This window comes from Lampetra planeri, chromosome 64, assembly GCF_965212315.1.
Source record: "Lampetra planeri chromosome 64, kcLamPlan1.2.h2, whole genome shotgun sequence".
Taxonomy (NCBI): Eukaryota; Metazoa; Chordata; class Hyperoartia; order Petromyzontiformes; family Petromyzontidae; genus Lampetra; species Lampetra planeri.
This window is the reverse complement of record NC_136170.1, coordinates 1,842,193-1,858,681: the sequence shown is the minus strand read 5'-3', so window position 1 is coordinate 1,858,681 and position 16,489 is coordinate 1,842,193. Positions and strand designations below refer to the sequence as shown.

At 49.8% G+C, this 16,489-nt stretch overlaps 1 protein-coding gene across 1 annotated transcript; it reads left to right on the top strand.

The window, feature by feature from the left end:
• Positions 1 to 4,451: 4,451 nt before the first annotated feature.
• Positions 4,452 to 14,311, top strand: RADX (RPA1 related single stranded DNA binding protein, X-linked). Its single transcript, XM_078619686.1, is given in 3 exon segments — positions 4,452 to 4,920; positions 6,612 to 7,790; positions 7,792 to 14,311. Coding segments are annotated over 2 exon segments (2,622 nt in total). The 5' UTR covers positions 4,452 to 4,920; positions 6,612 to 6,764; the 3' UTR covers positions 9,388 to 14,311.
• Positions 14,312 to 16,489: the final 2,178 nt, after the last annotated feature.

The following is a 16,489-nucleotide window of genomic DNA, read 5'->3' as shown; positions in this document are numbered from 1 at the left end:
TGGTGGTGGTGGTGGTGGTGGGGGTGGTGGTGGTGGTGGTGGTGGTGGGGGTGGTGGTGGTGGGGGTGGGGTGGGAGGGGGTGCAGATTTAGAATTGCCTAAGCGGTTCAAGGCGTCCCGAGTTGTGTTTTTTTTGCGACTCACGAAATTTCCCATTTTAACACGTGGAGCTTAAGCAATCAGCATTGTTCACGATGGGGGTGAAGGGGGGGGGGGAATTGTTGTCAGGGTTGTCACAAGCTTTCAACCCCCTATCAGTGCCCTACTTTATTAGAGACCAATTCAGACATTATTGCTCACCCCCGTGCCCCTGATTAATCTATACGTGCATCCTATCCCATAAAGTCCCATCACAAGGGAGAAACACACACACGAATAGACGAAAAAATTAGTTAGTAAAATTATGGGAGAGTGGGGGGTAGCCCGTATGGACCTGAAAACTCAATTTCCATGGACAAGAATACGGCTAAATCGTATGGGTTCACAGGTATGCCATACACTGCACTAGATACCCTCCCTCCGTGTTAGCGAGTAGCAGCACCATGTACGTGCGTTGAACTTCTTTAGCACCGTACGGTAACCAACCGTGGCTAATCGAAGGCACGGGGGAAGGACAACAAACTGTGGGTCTCTGTGCGAGTCTATGGGTCTCTGTGTGAGTCTATGGGTCTCTGTGTGAGTCTATGGGTCTATGTGTGAGTCTATGGGTCTCTGTGTGAGTCTATGGGTCTCTGTGTGAGTCTATGGGTCTCTGTGTGAGTCTATGGGTCTCTGTGTGAGTCTATGGGTCGATGTGTGAGTCTATGGGTCTATGTGTGAGTCTATGGGTCTATGTGTGAGTCTATGGGTCTCTGTGTGAGTCTATGGGTCTCTGTGTGAGTCTATGGGTCTCTGTGTGAGTCTATGGGTCTCTGTGTGAGTCTATGGGTCTCTGTGTGAGTCTATGGGTCTCTGTGTGAGTCTATGGGTTCTATGTGAGTCTATGGATCTCTGTGTGAGTATATGGGTCTCTAACAGATTCCTGCGGAGGGAGCTGGTAGGAACGTTGGGTTGCTCGGTCAATGGCCAGGGTCAACGGCGGCGTGGTGTATTCCGCAAATATGGCCGACTGTGAGGGCGGGCACAAGCCGGCGTGAGTAGGTGAAACGTTGAGTTTTATAAGGGCACCACGGGGTGACCAGCCCCTCCCCACACTCCCCTCCCTACCCAGCCCTTCCCCACCCTCTCCACCCAGCCCCCTCCCCACCCTCCCCTCTCCACCCAGCCCCACCCCTCCCAATTTTGGATCCACGACGGACGGACGGACGGACACAATAATCCCCTGTGGGCTGGTGTAACCAGGAGGTTCCTACCGGTATAAGAGTCTATGGGTCTTTGTGTGAGTTTGTGGCTCTCTGTGTGAGTCAATGAGACTCTGTGTGAGTCTATGTATGCATGTAAGTTGAACTTATTTCGCACCGTACGGTAACCAACCCTGCTAATCGAATGCACGGAGGGAGGACAGCACAAATAAACAAAACACGCAGCTCTAACTCAATGAATTTTCCTCCTGGATGATTGAAAACACGGTTGGCTACGTACGGTGCGAAAGAAGTTCAACATACATCCAAGAACGAGAGCCAACCATTGGAACCTCATTTGCCAGTAAAAAATATGATAATTGTTTTTTTACCTTTCTATCTGGCAACAAAACTGACACCTTTTTCACAAGGAGTCATGTTTGCATAGACCACAATACCTGCAGTCATAATGCAAACAAAAAACATAACTCTGATAATGATAATGTATGCACTGTCCTTGAAGTTGATTGGTCCACACCCGAGACCGTTTTCCTTAGAGCCTAGTCTCACATGGTGTTGGACCAGATGACTGCAGGTATTGTGGTCTATGCAAACATGACTCCTTGTGATAAAGGTGTCAGTTTTGTTGCCAAATAGAAGGGTAAAAAACAATTATCAACGGGGGCAAGTCGATGGGTTTGTATCGCCCCCTGCCGTATGATGGCAGCAGTGCAGTCCTGCTTGTTGATTAACTTTCAATGACCCAACTTATAATAGGACATCTCTTGTAACTTATTCTTTGGTTCTTTCGGTAAAGTCACGTATGAAGATAAAATAATAAATTAAATAATAGCATACTACGACGTTTCGATTGCAACACAAGCAATCTTCATCGGGTATAAAAGAAATAGCAACAAAAATCTAACCATAAAACTATAGACAGACATACAAGCAGACAGACATCACAAAGACACAGAGAGAGAGAGAACACGTATCAGCACAAAGAGAGAGGTCGTTTCTGTGACGAGGCCTTAAATATAGAGAGGGGGCGGGGGTGGAGAGATGACGTCATGAAACCACGCCCCTCCCTCTGATCGTCGCACCTGACTGGCTGTCGCCTGATGATGCTGGTGGCGGTGGTTGTTGTTGTTGTTGTAATAATGTACCGGCGAAACGTGATTGTCACCAGCTAGAATTGTAAATGTCCCAGTTGTTTTACTCTCCAGCCCACAACCGATGTGGCGCTGAACAAGTGACTTAATGGGCCACGATTTGTTCACGCGACAAACCTTTCACCAATTGGCTGTGTCGTTGCGTGGCGGGTTTAACGGCACGTGCATATGATAATTGTTTTTTTACCCTTTTATCTGGCAACAAAACTCACACCTTTTTTTTTTCTTCTAGGTTCTTTCGGTAAAGTCACGTAGAAGGGAAGTAATAAAATAATAAAAATAAAACATAATAAAATAATTCTCACGACTTTTTGGCCACAACGCAAGCAGCCGTCCTCAGGTGAAGACCAGGTCTGTCGGGAAGACAGCGTCTGAATGGACAGACCTGTTCTTCGCCTGAGGACGGCTGCTTGCGTTGTGGCCGACACGTCGTGAGAATTATTTTTTTATGTTTTATTTTCATTATTTTATTACTTCCCTTCTACGTGACTTTACCGAAAGAACCAAGAAGATGAATCCCTGCAGTCACGAAAGCTTTAAATCGAAATTTAACCTTTTTTTTTTTACAAGGAGTCATGTTTGTATTGACCACAATACCTGCGGTCGGAATGCAAACAAACCACACAACTCTGATAATGTATGCAATGTCCTTGAAGTTGATTGGTCCACACCCGAGACAGCTTTCCTTAGAGCCTAGTCTCACATGGTGTTGGACCAGATGACGCCAAAAGGCGCACAACTCAAGGACAATGCACCATCAGAGTATGAGAGCTCGGGGTAAGCATTTACACCATTGGAACCTCATTTGCCAGGAAAAATATGATAATTGGTTTTTTACCCTTCTATCTGGCAACAAAACTGACACCTTTTTTTACAAGGAGTCATGTTTGCATTGACCACAATACCTGCGGTCGGAATGCAAACAAAAAACACAACTCTGATAATGTATAAGCACTGTCCTTGAAGTTGATTGGTCCACACCCGAGACAGCTTTCCTTAGAGCCTAGTCTCACATGGTGTTGGACCAGATGACGCCAAAAGGCGCACAACTCAAGGACAATGCACCATCAGAGTATGAGAGCTTGGGGTAAGCATTTAGGTGTCAGTTTTGCCAGTATGAAATGTACTAGTAATGGCAGAACTCCACGACCCAAGGAAGTGGCCCCGAAGCTTGCCACAACGTAAGTGGCCGTGGTGATTTACAGGCAACGTGAGTTGAGCGTGGACAATTCGAGCCAAGCCGAAACATAGCATGTACAAAATATGGTTTACAAATGTTTTATTGCAATGCAGATTCTGACGTATTGGTAATCAATCCAGATTATGACGTATTGGTAATCAATGCAGATTATGACGTATTGGTAATCAATGCAGATTATGACGTATTGGTAATCAATCCAGATTATGACGTATTGGTAATCAATGCAGATTATGACGTATTGGTAATCAATGCAGATTATGACGTATTGGTAATCAATGCAGATTATGACGTATTGGTAATCAATCCAGATTATGACGTATTGGTAATCAATGCAGATTATGACGTATTGGTAATCAATGCAGATTATGACGTATTGGTAATCAATGCAGATTATGACCTATTAATCATCAATACAGATTATAACGTATTGACATTCAATGCAGATTGTGACGTATTTGATCAATGCAGATTCTGCCGTATTAATCATCAATACAGATCATAACGTATTGATCGTCAATACAGATGATGACGTATGAATAATAAATAATGATTTTGATGTATTGATAATCAATAAATATTCTGACGTATTGATCATCAATGAATATTCGATTTGATCATCAATAAAGATTCTGACGTCATTAGTGATTAATTTAGCTCAAATGCCATTGGTCCGCGCCGTGCGGGAAGTGGGAGGGGTGACATGACGCCACGGGTGGTAGGGACGTGACGTGACGTCACTGGCGGTCGGTGTGTTCACGTGACGTCACGGTGGATAGGTTATTGACGTGACGTCACGGGGTGGTAGAGGTGACGTGACGTCACGGGTGGCATGGTTGACGTCACCGCTCGGATAGTTTGAATCGAGACGCGGCCGCGCGTTTTCCCCCCGCGGTTTTGAGCATCCCCTCAGAGTTTGCACAGAACCGCGATTATTAAGTTCATTAAACGTAGTACCTTCTTATTATTATACGTGTGTAAGGATATATAAAGACGATTAAAGCAATTAAATTGCCGTGAAAAGTCGCTCGCTCCGTTGCGTATTTTTAATTTTAAAAAATCGGCAATTTTTGTGCGGCGATTCCGGGCCGAGGTTAAATCCGGTTAAGTTGTTCCACATTAACATCTCCTTTCGTAACAACGACGACGACAACTTTATTGGCGTGTGTGGTGGTGGTGGTGTAACGACCTGGGGCCACGCGTGCCGGACAGGCGAATGCGTTGCGGCCTACGGGACAAGACCCATCATCACCATCATTACCACCGTAGGGTAAAGCTGCGTGTGTCTCTCTTCTATTCTCTCTACACTCGATGTTAGTGAACGACACCCACAGCGTCTCACTTGATCCTAGCGGCAGGGATATCGTCAGCGTAGCTAATTGTGCTGCAGTGCGGTTTGGGTGTGTAAGCGGGACTTGCCCTATCAGCACACAGACACACACACGGCTCGCATCAGTGGCGAGTGATGTCAACAAACCCTTGCATAGACCAGCGTGGTGAAGTATGGTCAATCCACATCCCAACACCTGCATAGACCAGCGTGGTGAAGTATGATCAATCCACATCCCAACCCCTGCATAGACCAGCGTGGTGAAGTATGGTCATTACGCATTGACCAGTGTGGTGAAGTATGATCAATCCACATCCCAACCCCTGCATAGACCAGCGTGGTGAAGTATGGTCATTACGCATTGACCAGCGTGGTGAAGTATGGTCAGAATCCATATCCCAACACTTGCGTAGACCAGCGTGGTGAAGTATGGTCAGAATCCATATCCCAACACTTGCATAGACCAGCGTGGTGAAGTATGGTCAGAATCCACATCCCAACACTTGCATAGACCAGTGTGGTGAAGTATGGTCATTACGCATTGACCAGTGTGGTGAAGTATGGTCAATCCACATCCCAACACTTGCATAGACCAGCGTGGTGAAGTATGGTCATTACGCATTGACCAGTGTGGTGAAGTATGGTCAGATTCCACATCCAACCCCTGCATAGACCAGTGTGGTGAAGTATGGTCATTACGCATTGACCAGTGTGGTGAAGTATGGTCAATCCACATCCCAACCCCTGCAGACCAGCGTGGTGAAGTATGGTCAATCCACATCCCAACACTTGCATAGACCAGTGTGGTGAAGTATGGTCATTGCGCATTGACCAGTGTGGTGAAGTATGGTCAATCCACATCCCAACACTTGCATAGACCAGCGTGGTGAAGTATGGTCATTACGCATTGACCAGCGTGGTGAAGTATGGTCAGAACCCCACCCCCCACCACCCCCCACGATGAACCTATATAGATTGGGAAGGCATTGATCTAGTGGTAAAGAAAAGCCTATATAACACATAACCGTAAACATTAACTGTAACCTCTAACTCTAAACACTAACCATAATTCCAAACCCAGAATGTACCCCTAAACCCTACATCCTAACCCCCAAGTCCAAAACCCTAAGCCCTACTCCAAGCCTAACCCATAACCCTCACTCATACCCCTAAACCTAATCAAACAAATCCATAAACATAACCCTGTAAATGTTGTGGCTTTGTTTTCCAACACACCGGTATGATGTACTAGTAACAAATTGGCATGTTCTGTTTACATGACAAACCTGGCTATTTGGCTGTGTCGCGTGGACGTGGGTTTAAAGACACATTTATATTTCTAACCCTCAAAAAAACCTGTTATGGATGATATTGGTCACGAAAGCCTACGTGTTTATATGGTAATCAACGCTTGGATTTACGTCAACGTGATATTTTCGGTGTCGTGTCTTTCAGCAACGCATCCCCGATGTAAACCGGCTGTGGTGTGACTCCACCCGCGTAATAACCCCTGTTATATATTTCAACTTCCCAACAATTTATGCCCTTCCCCAAGAAGACACCTTTAGTCTCAGTTGTCCTTCAGGAACGTACCAGTGGCATCGTGTGGCCAAATTCTCTTTTTTTCTCAGCCTCAGCTCTGGTCAGGCAAACGCTGCGGGGGATGACGTCGCAAGCTTCTCGGCGCGCAAGGCACTTCGGCGAGACGGCAGACGCTGCACCGGCGCCTTGAACCCTTCAGTGCCGAGCCGCCCCTTCGGTTACTGCCGCCGTCGCGTTCGACGATGGCCGACTCCGCCGAACCCCCCGCGTCATTGCCGCCGCTGGAACCCACCCCGCTGGAACCCACCCCGTTGGCGCGCCTGACCGCGACGCTCGGCGACCTGCAGAGCATGGAGGTGAACGTGGAGCCCTCGTCGGTCGCCGTGGTCGCCGTCGAGCGCTACCTGCGCGATCTGAGGGTGCCGCAGGAGCACGGCGAGCACCAGCCCCTGCAGCCCAGCTTCGCCTACGACGTCACGGTGACGGACGGCGAGCGACGGCTCAAGTGCTCGCTGGCGCTCCGGCTGAACCACCTGGTGCACACGAACCGGCTGAAGGCGGGCTGCGAGCTGCTCGTCCTCCGCTACGACGTCGGCACGGCCGAGCGCTTGGTGGTCGGCGTCCGATTCCCCGTCATCGCCGACGCCGAGGTGACGGCGGAGCGCTCCCGCCTGCTGGTGGGCGCCGACGCCGAGGCCCTGCCCTGGGCCCGGGGGGCGTCGTGCGCGGACAAGCCCCTGGGAGCGGCGCGCGACTACTACCTGCCCCTGTGGAACAGCGAGGACTACCACGGGCAGCGGTGGGAGGAGGCGACGGCAGAGGACGTGCCGGTGCGGCCGGCGCGCCGCGCCACCGTCCGGAGCCTCGCGGAGGCCGCCGCGTCGGGCGCCAGGGGCCCTCCGCTCGTCGTGCGGCTGCTGCACAAGTCGCGGCTGCTGCACTTTGGCCGCGTGGACAGGCTGCGGCCGTGGCCCTACCGCGTCTACCTGGAGGTGTGCGACGGCACGGGCGTGGTGCCCGCCGTCCTGTGGAACGAGCTGTGCCCCGAGTGGTTCCGCTGCCTGCAGCCCGGCCAGGCGCTAGTGCTGCGCGACTACACGCTGAAGGACGGCTTCGCGGGCCGCACCTGGCCCGACGTCTACGACCTGGGCCTGCCCGTGTTCAAGAAGTTCGAGATCAACCTGAACTCGCGAAACCCGGCCGCCGACATCCGGGTCGTGCACCCGCGCCGCGTGGACCCGGCCTGGCACCTGCCCGAGGGGCGCTACCCGCTTCACCCGCCGCCGCGACCTCGGCTCGCTGCCGGCCGACCGCGCGTGCGACGTGATCGGCCTGGTGTCGTTCGTGGGGCGCCAGGAGCGCATCCGCAAGAAGGAGGACCCGTGGCGTGCGCGCGACGACTTCTGGGTGTGCCGCTGGGTGCACGCGGTGGACGCCAGCAGCGAGGAGCCCTTCGTGCTGCAGCTCTTCGCCACGTCGCAGCCCGACGTGCACGACCTCCTGCGGCCCGCCACGCTCGTCGTGTGCACGCAGATGCGCGTCAGGCACGGCCTCGGCGGGCCCTACCTCACCACGTCCGTCGAGAGCCAGGTGTTCGTCTCGGGCCAGCACGCCGGCAAGCCGTACGCCGCCGAGCCCGCCGTGCTCGAGGTGGCGCAGTGGTGCTGCGGCATCGCGGACGACGATTTCTTGGCCCGCTCGGCGGTGGGCGGCTGCTACGTCTTCCCGCCGCTGCCCACGACGCTGGCGGAGTTCGCCGAGGGACGGCCGACGGCGCTCACCGTCACCCCGCTGGAGGAACTGCGCTCGGAGGTGGCCCGGCTGCACTACCGCGAGCAGAAGCGCCTGGTGGTGCAGGGCACCATCGCGGAGGTGCGCTACGTGGAGCTGAGCGAGGGGGCGGGTGGGCAGGAGAACGGCGTGCACGACGCGTCGCCCTCGGCATCTGTCCAGGGCGTGGAGGCGGCGGAGGAGGCGGCGGCGGCAGTGCAGCCATCGCAAGCGGAGGATGAGACGGAGGACGAGGACGACGTCCCGCTGACCTCCGCGCAGGTGGTCGAGTGGCGCAGCTACAACCTGCGCTCGAGGAAAACGGAGCCGCGGGGGGCCGTCGCCAGCAAACACGGCGCCGCGAAGAAGAAGCCGAGGCTCGACGACGTCGTGGGAAACCATCGACAGCCCGGGCCGCCCGGCGCCCCGGTGGACGCGAACGAAGGGAGCGTCGCCAACTTGTTCGCGCCGTCGGCGGAGACTACGGCCGGTCCCGAGCGCGGGACGATGCTGGCCGCGTCGCAGGAGATCCCGCCGGCGCGGGGTCCCACGGCACGCGAGCCTAACTCCGCCGAGGCCCTGTGGGAGACCAACGACTGGTCCGGTTCTCAGCTCGTCCTCGCCGACCACCTGCGCCTGGGCGAGCTGCCGGCCGAGGCCGTGATGCGGCGCTACGACCACGAGCGGCGCGACGCTCAGCGCGAGCTCTTCAACCTGCAGCCGGCATGCCGCGCCAGCCTCCCCGCGGACGCCGCGCCCGACGCCGGAGCCTTCCGCCCAGCGTGCGATCTCGTCGGCTACTTCGTGGTGACGCTGCTGGGGCTGGACCGCAAGGTGGCGCTGGACGTGCCGTTCGTGCCGGTGTGGGACCGCGGGGACCGCCGGGCCGCGTGCCCGTTGGCCGAGGAGCGTGCCGGGCTGCTGGAGATTCTGGCGCACGGCAGCGTGCCGCCCGGGGTTTCGCCGCTGCAGGTCACCGAATCGGCATCGCCTCTCGCCGGCCGGAGGATGCTGTTCGTGCTGGAGCAGTGCCGGCTTGGGGCCGATTGCGTGGAGGTGACGCTGAACCGGGCGTACCCGGCGCCGGACGGGTGACGCCGCCGTCTCGTCGGTCGTTGTGCTCTCGGTTGCCGAATTATATGGTCGTCTCGTCCGCACCCGCGTGCCGAGTTGATCGGAATCGTGCGGCCGATCGTGCCGACTGGGACGCGCCGGGAATTTGCTGCCACGTCTCCTCGGGGACGAGTGTGCGGAGCGTGGCCAGGACAGCAAGTAGGTTTCTGACCCGTCTCTTCAGCGGGGTTTTCATGTGTTCCGATTTCTTGGAATAAAGGTTCAAAATGGATTTGGTCGGATACACGCCTGGACTTTTTTAGCATAGGGTTTGCGAGCTTTTCTTAACAATTAAATTAATTGCAGCATCATTATTATCAGTATTCTTCTACCATATTGCCTTGTAGCAGTTGGGCGTTGCATTACAACTCCTGAGTTAAGTTTAAATGTGCTGGGCGGCGCTTAACTTGTTTGACAGCAAGTGGTAAAGAAAATTCCACATTGTTATGGCAGGAACCATTTCCACACAGTTGTTCCTGTCTGGATATTTCACCTTAAAATTCCCAAGACTAGAAATCTAACCAATTCGCTTGCTGAGATTAATTCCCACTCCACGGCAAGACCCTAATTTACCACCTGTAAATTGGAGCATCATTTGCATTGCACCCATGCAGCGTCTAACCTCACAGCGCTTGTAACCAAGCCTGCGTGTGGGCTCGTACCACTCGTGAACGGAAGCCATCCGAACAACGGAAGGTTTTTGCGATTGTGCCCGTGCATTTTAACTTTTTTTTTAACCTGACCGCAAGAAAATGTAACCTCACCCTCAAGTAAATTTCGACCGGTCGCACCCTCAAGATCGAATGAATCCTGTCCATGTGCCTTGCAGTTTTGCTCAACGCGGACATCGGCACGACGGTTTGCCAAAACCTCCGTGGGCTTGAGGCCAAGTGGCGAGTATCGGTGGTTTTTATTTATCATTATTTTCGGTCGTGCTCCCGGAGATTTGCAAAACCCGAGTGTGCGGCGCGCTGGGCAGTAACTAGGCAGGAAGGTCGCCCTCTCCTTCAGGACATAAAACGACTTGCCGTGCGTCGTGAAACGTGACCGACAAATCACACGAGATGTTAGCGGTTGGTCTTTATTTTTATTATTTACGTTGCTAGTGTCCTTCGCTGGTATAGCGGCCTAATTAATTTAACATCCTTTTCAAGCGCGGGCGGTGGGGGGGGGACAGCCATTCTCAGCGGTTATACTCGGCCACGAATATCAAATATAACGTACCGCGTGTGCCTGTGTTAAGGTTTTTTGGTTTCGCGAACGATGTATTGCTCGTTCTCCCCCTGACGGATTCGGAAGCATTTACAATTGCTCATGTGACCTGAACGTTTGCGAAGTTTTGCAGGTTTCGTGAGCGGATTCGTGGCTATGGCGGGTCGGTTTATTTATTTCGACTGGAATTTAAACACAGCGCATTACTTGCCAAAACAAAAATGTGTTTATGAATGGCATTCACAAGTTGTGCGAGCCAGACACGGTCAAGCTCCGAGTCTCCACATTGGATGTATCGATAAAATGTGATATTTATTCGAATGTTATTAAGTTTTTAAATTTGAAAAATATACACACCTGTCAACCCCTTATCAGTGCCTACCTTATTACAGACCAATTCAGACCTTATTGGTCACCCCGTGCCCCTAAAAAAACTCAACGTTCATCCTACAAAGCCCATATTGAAATGGCTGTACGCTGTATGGACCTGAAAACTCTATTTCCCTATACAAGAATACGGGGTAAACCTTTTGGTTCTAGATTTGAAGCTTTCGTGACTGCAAGGATTCATATTCTTAGGTGTTTTCGGTAAAGTCACGCAGGTAAAAATTTAAAATAAAAAAACCGTCACAGCACGATTGCTGTATCACTTGATACAGCTATCGTGCTGTGACGGTTCCACCTGAAGACGGAAGCTTGTGTTGCCTCCGAAACGTCGTGATTTTTATTTTATTTTACTTTTATTAATTTTAATTTTTTACCTACGTGACTTTACCGAAAAAACCTAAGAATATATAAACCTTTTGGGTTGACGAGTATGAACATGTTAAATAGAAAGATATCTGTCTTCTACATTGACAATCATAAAAAAATATGTATTTAGACACGTGGCAAATAAGATGTAGGAGAGCGATATTGGTTTTTTTAAATCGGCAATTCTATGAGTTTCGGGCAAACTTTGTCAACATTTATGCCTTGCCACGACGTGTCTCTCGATCCGGCAGCAGAACGTCAAGTGACATGTACCGGCACCAAGGCCACGTGCTTCGTTTGCGTCGCCCGTCCAAACAACAACAACAACTTTCGATTTAAAGCTTTCGTGACTGCAGAGATTCATCTTCTTGGTTCTTTCGTTAAAGTCACGTAGAAGGGAAATAATAAAATAATAAAAATAAAACATTAAATTCTCACGACGTTTCGGCCACAACGCAAGCAGCCGTCCTCGGGTGAAGAACAGGGCTGTCAGGGAGACAGCGTCTGAATAAAACACCACCACGCTTGGAGCGTCTATTTAAGCTGGGATGGAGGGGGAAGAGCGCCTTGACAAAATAATTTGCATATCAAGAGGAATTTAGCATATTTATGGGAAATGCAGATATGGGATTAGTACTACTTGTGAAATGCGTAGGAGGTGGACGTCGTGAGAATTATTTTATTATGTTTTATTTTTATTATTTTATATATTTCCCTTCTACGTGACTTTACCTAAAGAACCAAGAAGAACAACAACAACTATCAACAGTGTTGAACGCTGGCTTAGCTTTAAGCATAAAGTATGCACCCTGCACCCCCCCCCCCTCCATTAGGACATCGCACGAGTGATAGTGGTATTTATCTCGTCCTTTCTCCAGCCGAGCGGTGCGCGAGTTTCATCATTTTGAATGTCACCCTCCACGAATAATTTACTTCTTCTTTCGTACGGCTGCTGATGTAGCCACAGAGCTACTACTGCAATTGTCCCATTCGGGTGGTGAAGCCACAGAACAACCGCGTCAACAGCAGCGGAGGATCATCTTGGTTCTTTCGGTAAAGTCACGTAGAATGGAAATATTAAAATAATAAAAATCAAACATAATAAAATAATTCTCACGACGTTTCGGCCACAACGCAAGCAGCCGTCCTCAGGTGGAGAACAGGTATGTCGGGGAGACAGCGTCTGAAGCAGCGGAGGAGCCTATCATCGCCACGATGTCTCCTTCGTATTTGTGGATCGGGGCATTGCGTCGTCAAGCGTCGTACGGTCTCTGTTCTGGATGAACCACAGTCGCCACACGACTACTGGAGACTTGTTCTTCTTGGTTCTTTTGGTAAAGTCACGTAGAATGGAAATAATAAAATAATAAAACATGATAAAATAATTCTCACGACGTTTCGGCCACAACACAGGCAGCCACAACGCAAGCAGCCGTCACGAAAGCTTTAAATCAAAATTTACTGGAGACTTTTGAATTTTCCATTTGTGCATCGGGTGTCGTCCCACGTCCACTGCTGCCGTGGTTTGTGCAGTTGATGCGGGTTTAGTTGTGGACCGTGAGCAGCTTCATGGGATCTTGTGCGTTGGGTCTTTCGCAACGAGGTGTTTTCTTGCGAGATCTTTTGACCTATATTCTTGGTTCTTTCGGTAAAGTCACGTAGAAGGGAAATGATAAAATAATAAAAATTAAAACAGTACAATTCTCACGACGTTTCGATTGCAACACAAGCAAATCGGTGTGAAAACCACAGCAGGAAAATTTGAGAAAAGTGGCCGTGGTTTTCACACCTGATGACGATGATTGCTTGTGTTGCAATCGAAACGTCGTGAGAATTGTATTGTTTTTTTTTTCTACGTGACTTTACCGAAATAACCAAGAATATGAATCTCTGCAGTCACGAAAGCTTTAAATCTTTTGACCTACATTAAAAATGATAACGCTTGTAGATGCCTCCCCTCTTTCGCCGTGAGAGGGTGCTGTGATGCTGTGACAAGATGCAAGGGGAGAATCCCTGGTGTCAGCAAGCTTAGGGCTTAGTGAAAACCAATCTAATGTGATTGGACTTATCAATGAAATAAATCCGATTGGATGCCCAAGGCCTTCAACTGTCGTAATCTGTAGCTTAATGCGCGTGGTGGGTTAAGGGGGAATGTGCTGAGTTGGTTAAAGTTGGCGCTGCAATATCAGTGTCGGAATAAGGGCTATTGTGACGTACGTATGTGGAACTTCTTTAGCACCGTACGTGCTAATCAGAGTTGCTGTACAGTATTAGATAGGGTGAGGCTTAGGTTTGTGGGCTATGTTTGTTGATGTTAGGCTCAAGACTGATAGCCTATTGCATTGGGTACGACACCGTCACTGGAATTGTCTCCTAGTAGGCCGCGTGTGTCCGGCGTCGTGGTCCCGATTATTTTTAACAAACATTTACTTATTAATATTTTTGGTTCTTTTGGTAAAGTCACGTAGAAGGGAAATAATGAAATAATATAAATATAAACCAATTAAATCATCACGACGTTTCGACTGCAACGCGAGCAATCATCATGAGGTGTGACATCCACAGCAAGAAAATTTGAAAATAATAATAATAAAACATTTCTTGCCGTGGATTTCACACCTGATGACGATTGCTTGTGTTGCAGTCGAAACGTCGTGAGAATTTGTATTGTTTTATATTTATATTATTTTATTATTTCCCTTCTACGTGACTTTACCGAAAGAACCAAGAATATGAATCTCTGCAATCACGAAAGCTTTAAGTCGAAACATTTACTTGCTTGTGAAATGAAATATCCAGGAGCAGCATGTCGCCCTCTACTTGACGGGCTTGCGTCCACTTTCGGGCCAGTGCTGCGTGTCACACAGAAACTTCTGTCGTCAGGAGACTTCCTTGGCTAAACAAAATAAATAAAGCTCCGGCTGGACTTTGGAATGATTGATATGAGATGTAATGTGTGCTTTGAGATGTCCGGGTTTTTAACCAACGCCCAATGAATGCAAGTCCTTTATATAACGAAAAATATAACCTCATGTCAATGAAACTGTGGCCTTATATGGAAAATTATATGATTGGTGACGTTTTGGGCAATTGGCCTTTCTTCCCAACTCATAGGACATCATTTAATTTTCGATTTAAAGCTTTCGTGACTGCAGGGATTCACCTTCTTGGTTCTTTCGATAAAGTCATCACGTAGAAGGGAAATAATAAAATAATAAAAATACAACAATTAAATACAATTCTCACGACGTTTCGGCCACAACGGAGGACGGCTGCTTGCGTTGTGGCCGAAACGTCGTGAGAATTGTATTTTATTGTTTTATTTTTATTATTTCCCTTCTACATGACTTTACTGAAAGAACCAAGAAGATCATTTAATTTGTTTTACAAAACGACACCAATTTGGTTCAAAGAAAATTCTGAAGGTATTTTTTATGCAATCGGCTATGGGCTTAAGAGCGTGGTGAAGTTAAACGTTGCGACTGTAATTCAGCACCGTTTTGTAAACAGTGTTTGGTTGTTCGTGGTGCAAAGTAAAGTTGCACTCGACTGCAACATGCAACTTTGTCCAAAACACCAACTGAAATGTGTTGCTTGACCACAAACAAACACCTCGTTGTGAAAGACCCAGCGCAGAAGATCACTGGTTTCAATCTTCCGCGAAGCTCACGGTCCACCCTAAACCGCACCCACTGCACAAACCATGGCAGCGGCAGATGCGGATGATACGTGAGGCACAAACGGAACATCAACAACTCTCCGTTAGTCGTATGGCGACTGGTGGTCATCCAGAACGGACCGTACAACGTGTAACGACGCACTGCGCCGATCCACAAACACGGAGGAGACATCACGGTGATGATGATGGTCCATAGCTGTCAACCCATTATCAGTGCCATACCTTATACTGGTAGAAACCCACTGGTTCCACCAGCCCACAGGGGATTATTGTGTCCGTCCGTCCGTCGTGCAGGGAGGGATTGGGTGGGGAGGGTAGGGAGGGTGGGTGGGGAGGGGCTGGTCACCCCGTGGTGCCCTTATAAAACTCAACGTTTAACCTACTCACGCCGGCTTGTGCCCGCCCTCACAGTCGGGCATATTTGCGGAATGCACCACGCCGCCGTTGACCCTGGCCATTGACCGAGCAACCCAACGTTCCTACCAGCTCCCTCCGCAGGAAGAACGTGTTTACAGACCAATTCAGACCTTAATGGTCACCCCGTGCCCCTTATACATCTCAACGTTCATCCTGCAAAAGTCCCATCATCACAAGGGAGAAACACAAACAAAGAGACACTTTAGTTTCTTTGTTACTCGTATTGAAACGGCTGTCCGCCGCGTGGACCTGAAAACTCAATTTCCCTGTACCAGAAATCGGGGTAAACCGTGTGGGTTGACAGGAATGTGAATAGTCTGTTGCTGCGATGATGAACTACGCTGGTCCTGATGTGGTTGTCCGGCTTGCCCGCATGAATGTGAAATTGTGGTTGTTACTCTGCATCTGCCATACGAAAGAAGATGATTCTCCTGTACCCTCCGCGCTATTCAATTATCACGATTTAGTGTAACGATTTTATTAAAGTTGTACATTTTTACTTAATTCCTTCATACGATCTCACTATCAACTAACTTTTTAAAAAATCTAATTTGCTTTGCCTGTGTAACTTCGCGTATGACTTGAAACTCAAGTGCGCATAATCCGCAAGTAATACATCCTTTACGGAATTTGATGAATTAATGTTAAATGATGAATGAGCACTTGCCTTTATATATATATGTCCTGCTAAAGGGCCACGCTCAAGTTAATGTGAAGTCAGAATCCGTGTGACCAGCTTGGTCAACGCAAGTTCGTGGGAGTGGCCTCTCTTCCCGTCTCAAACTCTATTATTCTGCGCCGTGGCTGCCGCTCCTATTCCTCGCGAGTGCGGAGTGAGAGCGCGTGGTGTGAGTTGGGTGCAGAGGTCGCAACCGGGTACCCGTACCCTACCCGATACCCGGCTATCCGTACCCGGCCGGGTACGGGTAGCCGTTTGCGACCGTGGTGCGGCCGGGTACGGGTACGGGTAGGCCGCGAGTCACTGGTGAGTCACCGTTTGTCACTCATTTCGGGTAGGGTACG